Source organism: Struthio camelus, chromosome 14 (assembly GCF_040807025.1).
Source record: "Struthio camelus isolate bStrCam1 chromosome 14, bStrCam1.hap1, whole genome shotgun sequence".
NCBI lineage: Eukaryota > Metazoa > Chordata > Aves > Struthioniformes > Struthionidae > Struthio > Struthio camelus.
In genome coordinates this window covers 23,928,653-23,937,955 of record NC_090955.1, presented here as the reverse complement: position 1 = coordinate 23,937,955, position 9,303 = coordinate 23,928,653, and the positions used below count along the sequence as shown (strand labels likewise).

The following is a 9,303-nucleotide window of genomic DNA, read 5'->3' as shown; positions in this document are numbered from 1 at the left end:
ATCCCCCCCCCGCCGCTGCCCCCCCCGAGGACTACATCTCCCAGCAGCCCCCGCGCGCCGCTCGCGGAGGCCGCCGGCCCTCCCCGCCGCGCGGCCCGCCGGGAGGGGTAGTCCGGCCCCGCCCCGCCGGCGGGAGGACTGCGCGTCCCGGCGTGCCGCGCGGCCGCCGCCCCTTTCCCCGCCGCCGCGCGTGCGCGCAGCCGCTGTTTGTCCGCGCCCGGCCTGGCCTAACGGCGCCGAGCGGGGCCTCGCCGGGGACGGGGCCCGGCCGCGAGGGGTCTTGGGGCGGCAGCGGGCCCGGAGCGGGCCGCGGGGGGGCGGGCCGGGCCGGGGCGGCGGGGCCGGGCCGGGCCGGGCCAGGCCGCGGCCGGCCGGCCGGGAGCCCCTCGCTGCTCCGCCGCCGCTGCGGGCCGGGCCGGGCCGGGCTCGGCGCCCTCCTGCCGGCAGGGGCGGCCCCGCCGCCGCCGCTCGCCTCCCCGCGGGGCCCGGGCCGTGAGGCTCCGGGGTGGGTAGGGACGGAAGATGAACCGGTACCTGCCGGTGGCCCGGCAGCACTTCCTGGCTGCGCTGGCCAGCACCAGCGTGGTGGTGAAGTCCGTGTGCGCCGCTGTCGTCCTGCTCTACCTGCTCTCCTTCGCGGTGGACACGGTGTACGGGCTGGGGGTGACGCCCGGCTACCTCTTCCCCCCCAACTTCTGGATCTGGACGTTGGTGACGCACAGCCTGGCGGAGAAGCACGTGTGGGACGTGGCAGTGAGCCTGGCCACGGTGGTGGTGGCCGGCAGGTTGCTGGAGCCCCTCTGGGGCGCCCTGGAGCTGCTCATCTTCTTTGCGGTGGTGAACGTCTCTGTGGGGCTCCTGGGAGCCTTCGCCTACTTCCTCACCTACGTGGCGTCCTTCCATCTCTCATACTTGTTTGATGTCCGCATCCATGGCATGCTGGGCTTCCTCGGTGGCGTCTTGGTGGCCCTTAAGCAGACCATGGGTGACAGCACTGTCCTGAAGGTGCCTCAAGTGAGAATGAAAGTTGTCCCCATGCTCTTGCTCCTTCTCCTGGCTGTTCTGCGGCTCACCACCCTCATCGAGAGCAATGTACTGGCCTCTTATGGCTTCGGGGTCCTTTCCAGCTGGGTCTATCTCCGTTTTTACCAGCGGCACAGTAGAGGCCGTGGAGATATGTCAGACCACTTCGCTTTTGCCACTTTCTTCCCAGAGATCCTGCAGCCAGTGGTGGGGCTGGTGGCCAATTTGGTGCACAGCATCTTGGTGAAGGTAAAAGTCTGCCGGAAAACAGTGAAACGCTACGATGTGGGTGCCCCCTCGTCCATCACCATCAGCCTGCCAGGAACAGATCCCCAGGATGCTGAGAGGAGAAGGTATTGCTTATCCTCCTTGCCTGCTTGGATGGGATATGTTTGCTGGCCGTGAGGATTGGTTTTAAAGATCTGCTCCTCCTAACTTGGGGAGATCTGGGCTCAAGGTGCTAAGGGGAGGTCTCCTCCATGGGTTCATCAGCTGTCAGGCGTGTCTGCTCTGGGCTGCCCTCCCTGCTGCAGCTGCAGGTGGGGAGCACTTGTGGGCATGCGGCAGTGGTACGTTGCTGTCCCGCTCTTTTGAAAGCAGAACTGCCGTGCACAGTGGTAAAAGCATTCCTAGCTCATGGGTCACTGCGGAGGATAAAGGGGGATATTTCTGGGGAAGGGGATAGGCAAGGCTCTCAGGTCAGAGAGACTCCCTAACGGTAGGAAGGAGGATGGCGGGTGTCCTAGGGGAAGTAGCGAATGGCCTTCCCGCATGGTGAAGACGGGGGCCTGCTCAGGCCTGGCGCCGCGCTGGAGCTGAGGGAGCAAAGGGGAACTCTCGCAGAGTCGCGTGGTTCCTGCTCGCTTGGCTTGTGGTCCCCGTGAACATGCCCACGTTTATTTTGAGGAGCCTAACGGTCCCTCTGGGCGCTGACAGGACAGCACATAGCCAGCTCCGTGCCCTAGTTGCCCTTTTCTGTCTGCACCGCCTGCTTTCTCCACGCCCCTCATCTCGGTGTGACAGGGAAATTAGCTGAGTCAGGTCCACGTCCTGCTTCTCCTGTGTGTGGAAAAGTGGCCGCTGCATTTCTAAGTCAAGACCAAAAGGTTCAGACGAGGCATAGGCTCTTTGCTTTTTCTTGTCCAGTTCTGTGCCTTCTTTCCTGGTTTCTTGGAGCGACCCTTGCACGACCTGACAGTGTTGGGGTACACCACGTGCCATGGGAACTTTGTATATATAGTCTTGGAGCAGAAATGTTTTCTCGCAGTCAGGTTAGGCCGGGCTGGGGGAGACACGGGCACTGAGGAAACCCCGGCTCCCGCTGGAGGCAGCCAGCCAGAGCCGCTGATGCTGCTTGGCTTGTTTAAACACCATCTGCTGCCTCGGCTTGGATGTTCAAAGTAACATGGAGGTGGGCAGCAGCAGAGAGGAGCTACTGGTGGTGCTTAGCTGCATGCAGGGTGATCTCCTGGGAAGACCGGCATGCACTGCCCCTCTGCCGCCCGGATCTGCACAGCGCCTTGCCCACCTCTGGGTTTGGGGAGGAGAGAGAGAAGGACGCGGGGCGGCTGGAGGCTGCTGTGGGGCCTGGCGGACCGCGGCCCAGTGCGGACAGCCTTTCCAAACCAACCACCCACGGAGGGGATGTGGGATAGTGGCAGAGGGGAGAGGTCTGGCTTCTTCGCCTTCGGTCCAGGCCACCGCTGCCTCGCCACGTGCGTCCTCAGGCAGCGAGGGCAGGGGTGGGACTAGCGCTGCGCGCATGGGTGCCTCTTTTTGGGCCAAAAGACAGGCTGTGTTGCCGCTTGTCTGCGGAGCTGTAAGAGCTTGGGCGATGGCTAAAGCCGGCTCGGGGCTGGCAGGGATGGCTCCTGCTCGCTTGCAGACTGGGCCTCCAAGTGCGTCCACCTTCCCAGTTGCAGACTGGGGCCGGCCGGCCTCGAGCAGCGCTTAGGGGAGGCGTGCGCCCTCAGCTCGTGCTGGTGAGTGCCTGGGCAGAGGGTTCGTCAGGGTAGAGGCTCTGCGCGCCCTGCGGAAGGGTCAGCGAAGCTGTGTGGGCTGCGAGCGCCTAGAGGAGGTGAGGCTCAGGACAACCTCAGCTCTGAGGCAGGTGCTCTGGGTGTATCGTGCCCTACTGACCTGGCTCCAGGTGTGGGGGACTGTCCCCAAGGTACGGCAAGCCTCAGCTGGGCCAGGCACTCAGAGGTGAGTTTTCACACGCCCAGCGCTCGTGCGAGCGGTGGCCTCGGAGCCGAGGTGGTGAGCGAATGCAGTCTGGTGCGCAACAGCGAGCTCCTGTCCCCTTCGCCCTCGGGTCACCTGGCCAGCGCGCAGCCTCCCTGCCGGAGCAGCTGGCGCCCGGCAAGTCGGCGAATCGCCTGCTTTCTCGGCGAGGAGGGCTGGCGCGCGGTTAATCCGTCAGCGGTGACGCCCGGGAGCTGCCAGGTGCCTGGTCGCCCTGCTGCAGCTGGAAACACGCTCCAGCACGGCTCGCCGCAGCAGGCAGGGCACGAGGGCCCAAGCAGCGCTGAGCTCGTGCCGGGCTTTTGGTTGTGTTTAAAACTTGCTGTCGGCTTCAAAAGCCTTCAGGAAGCTGCGGATGCCTCTGCCAGCCTCGAGAGGTCAGATTGTAGGCTAGATTTCCCGATCTAGTAACGGTTCATCTCTGAGCTGGATTTCTTGGGAGCTCTCTGTCCCTTTGCTCTCTCCTTGCTCCTCTCTCTTCAGCTTCTTGTTCGTGGCTGTTTTTCTGCTGGTGCCCCCTCTGCTCCCCTTGCATGGACCCTGTCCCCAAGCTGAGGGCATGAATGCCTGTGGCCTATATTGAGCGAGAGGCGGAGACGCTTTTGACAAGGGGTGCATTCATCCCTGCTACGTGCCCTGCCTTTCCTGCTTTGCAGGAGGGGAGTGACCAAGCCTCTCCGTGTCTCTCTCCGGCCTGGCAGCCTCTCTTGGCCTGCTCTGCCCCAGGGCAGAAGGGTGGGGGTAGGCTCCTGGCAGCTGCTAGATGTGGGGAAGCAAGGCCGTGCGAAACGACTGGGGAGAGACGCAGGGAAGGCAGCTGTGGGGGAGCTGGGGCGGCTGGGCTGGGCGGTTTCGGGGAGCTTAGCGCTGTGTTTGTGCCCGCCCCGCGGGGCAGAGCGGCTAACCCTGGCCTTGCCGAGCTGGGGCTGACCCTGCGTGCCTGTCCCTGTCCCGCGAGGCCACAGGGGTTAACCCTGCCTGTGTCCTTGCTCTGCAGACAGCTGGCCCTGAAGGCCCTGAACGAGCGGCTGAAGCGCGTGGAGGACCAGTCGGCGTGGCCCAGCATGGAGGATGATGAGGAGGAAGCAGCGAAGGCAGACAGCCCGCTGCTCCCCGACGCCAGCGCGGCAGGGAAAGGAACCAGCCAGGAGTCCAGCCTAATCACTTTTGAGGATGCCCCATCCCAGCTGTGACCTGCGAACACACCACCTCCCTTCCCCGCCCCGTCTCTGTGTCGGAGAGCTGCTGACTACCCTCGCGTCTTCTCACAGCACCGTCTGCTCCCCAGGACGCTGCCTGCGGGGAGCAGGGACTCCTCCCGCGGCAGAGGCAGGGGGCTACCTCATTCCAATGCCTCATCGCCGCACGTGGCTAGCACCGGGCGTCACACGGCCGCTGGCCAAGGGTGCCAGCCACCGCCTTGGAGAGGACCTCGTTGCTGCGGGGCTCCGGTTCTCGCTGCCTCCCTTTCTGAGGACGGGGAGGGGGGGGTTCCTCGAGGCCACTCCCCGCGGTTCAGACCCGCGCGCCTCCCGCCTGCGCAGGGCGGGCGTCCTGTGCGCCGTGGCAGCCACCCAGGGGGGGTGTCTCTGCTGGCAGCGGGGGCTTTCTTTCCGGGAGGGAGACATTGGACTGATCCAGCCTCAGATTTGTCCCACGCTCAACAGATAGGCTCCCTTTTCTGAGGCCTCTGCGCTTGACCACAAAGTAACCTCACGGCGCCCACAGGAGCAAAATCAGCAAGTGAGAGCGCACTTTCTTGCTTCTTTTTTTGTAATAGTGGTTGTCCAGAGTGCCCAAAACTTCTTTTTCTCCTTTCTGAAGTAACTTTTGTTCCTTATCTGAGGAATAGGAAGGCTTGCGGGTTTCTGTTCCGAATCCTTTTCCTGTATTGACCCTCCCCTGCGCTCTGGCAGGAGCTTGACATGATCAGTCCTGAGTTAGAGGTTTGCCAGGCCAGAGATTGAGAAGCCTGTTCAGAAGGAAAGTAGTTGCTCAGCACCTGCTGCTGCTGCTGCAGTGGCCTGGCGTGAGCTCCCGCTCGGGGCCGGGGCCGTCTACTCTCAGCTTTGCAGTTAGTGCATGGAACGGGAATCAATCCCCGACTTTTCCTAGAGGTGAGAGGGGCTTCATTTTGTGGTGTTGGACTTTTCTCCTTCCTCTTGTGTTGCAGTGATTCATTTCCCTGGAAGCCAGCCCCTCTGGAAGGAGCCAGTGCCCTCAGCTGCTGCTCGACTAATCCGTTTGCCAGATTATACTAGAAGCTGGAATTAGTTTTTACAGTGGGGCGCTCGCTGCCTCCTCTGGCACCAGGTTTTATTTCCTGCGGGTAGAATATGGGCTCCCCCTTCTGTTTTCCTTCCTCTGTGTTGATGGACTTTTTTTTTTTTTTTTTGATGGAGGGGATGCTCCCTGAAAAAGCTTCCCTGAAGAGCCAGCCCCAGCCGGCTGTGCCACTTCCAGCTCCTGATTTCCCTGGGCAGTTCCCAGTCTGGGACGTGGGTTGACAGTGTCATGATTATTTTTTTAAAGGACCACACAAGAAGGTTTTGTCAACCAGTAAAAACACAGAAATTTCAGTATCAATAAACAGTTCTTTCAAAGAGAGCTGCTTGGCTAGTCCCTGAGTCAGCCTCCCGCTGCTGCTGGCACGGCTCCTGGGTCGGAGCGTGGGCCGGAGCCGGGGTGCAGAGCCTGCGGGGCCTGAGCAGCCCGCTGGGGTTTGTGTTCGGGGCCAGGTTGGTACCAGGGAGGGCCTGGAGGAGGAGAGCTGAGCTTGGGCTCCTGCCTCTGGGAGAGGTTTCCCTCGCAGCCCGAGGGCAGGCCCCCAGGAAGGGGAGGCTGTACTGTTGGCTTGGCTCTTGGGTTTTAAAAGCAGGCTGGTTGGAAGGGAGGAGGTGGGAGCATACAAATAGATGCGTTCACTGGAGGACACAGACGTAGGCTTTGCTGACCCTGACCCATGTGCCTGGAAAGCCAGACGGGACAAGGAGCTGCCCTGGCCAGGCGGTCTCGCGTGGTCCCTTCAGTTTGGGGGCAACCGATGTTGCTCAAATCCTGAGTCCCCTTCCCCTTGCCACTTTCCCTGTTTGGGAGTCTGAGAGCTGGTGCCAGCTCAGCCCTGCACCAGAGCAAACACTCGTGGGAACAGCATCTTTGCTGCTTTGTTAAACGCATCCCACACACAGAGGTAGGAAACCTGTTGCTTCAGAGGGGGAAAGAGTGCCTGCTCGCCTGCTGAAAGCCTCCCTCCAGTCCCCCCAGGGCAGTAAGCAGATCTGCTATGCTGTAGCTGCCTGAACTCTTTATTAAATAAAAGCTCTGGATACAGAGGAATTTCCCAGCTGGGGAGCTGTTCTCAGCTCTCCGGCCCTGCAGAGAGCACACGATTCGCATTGAGGCGGGAGCCCCGGGGCCCTTCCAACACAGCGCGCTGGGCTGGGGAAACGGCACTTGATTCAACCAGCAGATCAAGCCTTGCGGTGCCCTGGCTGTCCAGGACGTGTCTGGTCCGGGGAGGAGGTTGCTGTGCTGGAGGAGGGCCCCCTTACACTGGCCTGCCGGCGCCCAGCAGGCGAGACGAGGCAGGATGAGGTTATTTTCTGCCTTCCAAGCGGTCGTTTTGCAGGCCAGCTCGATGGTTTGTCCTCCAGCTGAGCGCCAAGCACCATGATCAGCATCCTGAGGAGCCCGCCAGGGCTGGCCCGCTCACAGGGCTAGGCTGGAGGGGCACACGGTCCCCTCCTGCTGCGAGGGGAGCTCTGCCAAGGCACAGGGGCAGCACCGCCACCGGAGGGGGCTGGCAGGGCACGCTCTCCCCTTGCAGGGACCCAAGGCACCTCCGGCCCCTGCTGTCTGCTGGGGAGAGCTCCCTGCCACGCGTGTGCCAGCAGGAGGCAAAGGCAAAGTGCTCCCTCCTGCACTTATTTTCCTTCCACCCCTCAGAGCTGCTCTTTGGCTCAGCTGTAACAGAGCGGGGCTGCTAGGTCCAGAGGAAGTATCAGACACGGGGACAAAACAGGCCTCAGCAGACTGCTGGTTTGCAGCTCAGCTCGATAACCTGCTGTGTAAAACAACCGCTGCTGCTGCCAGGCCTAGGCTTCCCCGTTACGCTGCTCGGCACCCCAGCAGGCAGCGGGGATTTGTGCGTGGCGATAGGTGCCTGGGTTTGGGGCTGTCAAGTAGGGCTGAACACGACCAGCTCCTGCATTTGCTGGTCCCGCTGGGCTGGGCTCAGGTGCCCCCAACCCCGTGGAGCCCCCGGGGGTCCCTGCTTGGGGCTGTGCCCCCGCGCAGCTCGCCATGGACGCTACAGTCCCGCTTTGGCCCTCCTGCCCCCCGGCAGAGCTGGCTGAAGCCACAGCCCTGCCCCAGGGTTTTTGCCAGGGACGGTGCCCCTGTTGCAGGAGAGGCAACGGGGCACGTGCCCGGTGCGGCCATCGCCCCCTCTGCCTGCAGGGCTGCCATCTGCCAGGGCTCAGCCCGGCCGCCCCTCGCGGCAAGCGGGCAGCCAGGAGGCGCCAGCCCTCAGCTGAGGTGAGCAGGGACTCCCCCGAGGAACATAACAGCTCCTAGCCTGCCCACCTGCTCCAAAACAAACCTGGTGCGTAAGGGAAGAAGAGAAGGGGAGAAATCCTGAGTGACAGCTGTCATTAACCCTCTGGTTCCCAGCATCGGAGCAGGCAAGCAGTCCTCTGCCAAGCAGCAAGCCGTTGCAGGGACCAGCAGAGTTACCTGTGCCGGCAAGCTGCTCCCCTCCAAGGTGGGCGCAGGCCAGGCAGCTCCTGCCCGTCACGTGCGTTACACACATCGTAGCTGCTCCCTGAGACCAAGGTTGACACTACAGACACTCTAGGACTAACGACAGACGAGTAGGTAGAAATCTAGTTCTGAGGAGACCACTGCGACTGCAAGTAAGGGACCCCCCACGGGAGGCTTCCCAGGTCCAGCAGCCCACAGAGCCCTGGCCCTGCTGGATCGCACAAGGCAAGCTCTGATCCCCACCGGGCCCTCAGTGCTGGCTCCGTTTGCGGTACAGGTAAGCGTTGCTCACCTGGTTCATGATCACCAGGCTGGTGAGAATGGGACACAGCATCAAGAGGTACCAAGAGACGCCGGTCACCGAGGTGGTAAACCACAAGGAACACATGCCTAGCATGAGGCTGGTGCAGCCCAGGAGGTACCCGACCAGCCCCGAGGTCGCGTGGTACAGCTTTAGCTTGGCCAGCGTCCAGTTCTTCACCAGCTTGGGGTAGAGAAGGACCACACCTCCGAGGCACTGCATGCAGGTGTACAGCACGGTGAGCAGCCCCGTCAGGCCGTGCCAGGTCACGAAGTGCGCCTTGCCGTTCAGGTGCTTGTTGTAGCTGATGATGCCCAGCCCCAGCAGGGCGCAGAGGAGGGCGAGCAGCTGCAGGGCCCAGTGCACCCGCACTTTGACTTTGCGGGAGAAGGAGCGGAGCGGGGAGCTCTCCGGCGAGAAAACCAGCAGGGCTTCTGTCAGCAGGAAGGAGAACTGGGGGGGGGCAGAGGGCAGGAGAGTCGGCACCGGCCGCTTCCCCCCGGCCCCCTCCGCGCCGCGGGCGGACCCGGGGGGGCTCGACCTGCTGCCGCCCCCCCCCCCGCAGGAGGCGGCGGCGACCCCCCGCGCTCCGCCAGCGGCCCCAGCTCGGCGCTGGGGGCGGCCCCGGGGCGGCGGGACTTACCGCGAGCGCCATGAGCAGCGGGTGCCAGGAGAAGAGGCCTGGAAGGGAAGGGAGAGCGGTGAGGCCCGGCCCGGTGCGGGGCGGCCCGGCCCGGCCCGGCCCCCGCCGCCCCCCGCACTCACTGGAGCCCGGCCGCGCCGGCAGCGCCACGGCGGCGGGGAAGCCGAGCGCCGCGGCGTGGGCAGCGGCGCCCGAGGCGGCCCGCAGCGCCCGGTACAGGCGGGACTCGACCTCCCCCGGCAGCGCCATGGCGGACGGCAGCCGGCACCGCCGCCCCGCCGGGGGAGGGGGCGCGGCGGCGCCTCCTCGTTGGCCGAGGCGGCTGTCCGTC

General features: G+C 63.8%; 2 protein-coding genes across 2 annotated transcripts; one reads left to right on the top strand and one right to left on the bottom strand.

Moving 5' to 3' along the window:
* The first annotated feature begins 425 nt into the window (after window positions 1-425).
* Window positions 426-5,874, top strand: TMEM115 (transmembrane protein 115). The gene is made up of 2 exons (XM_068907106.1): window positions 426-1,376; window positions 4,265-5,874. The coding sequence occupies exons 1-2, from the start codon at window positions 523-525 to the stop codon at window positions 4,458-4,460; spliced, it is 1,050 nt and encodes a 349-aa protein (XP_068763207.1). The 5' UTR covers window positions 426-522; the 3' UTR covers window positions 4,461-5,874.
* Window positions 5,875-6,554: 680 nt separating this feature from the next.
* On the bottom strand, window positions 6,555-9,272 carry CYB561D2 (cytochrome b561 family member D2). Its single transcript, XM_068907107.1, has 3 exons — window positions 9,095-9,272; window positions 8,973-9,010; window positions 6,555-8,782 (listed from the first exon to the last, which is right to left on the bottom strand). Exons 1-3 carry the CDS (start codon window positions 9,219-9,221, stop codon window positions 8,279-8,281), a joined length of 669 nt encoding a protein of 222 aa, XP_068763208.1. The 5' UTR covers window positions 9,222-9,272; the 3' UTR covers window positions 6,555-8,278.
* Window positions 9,273-9,303: the final 31 nt, after the last annotated feature.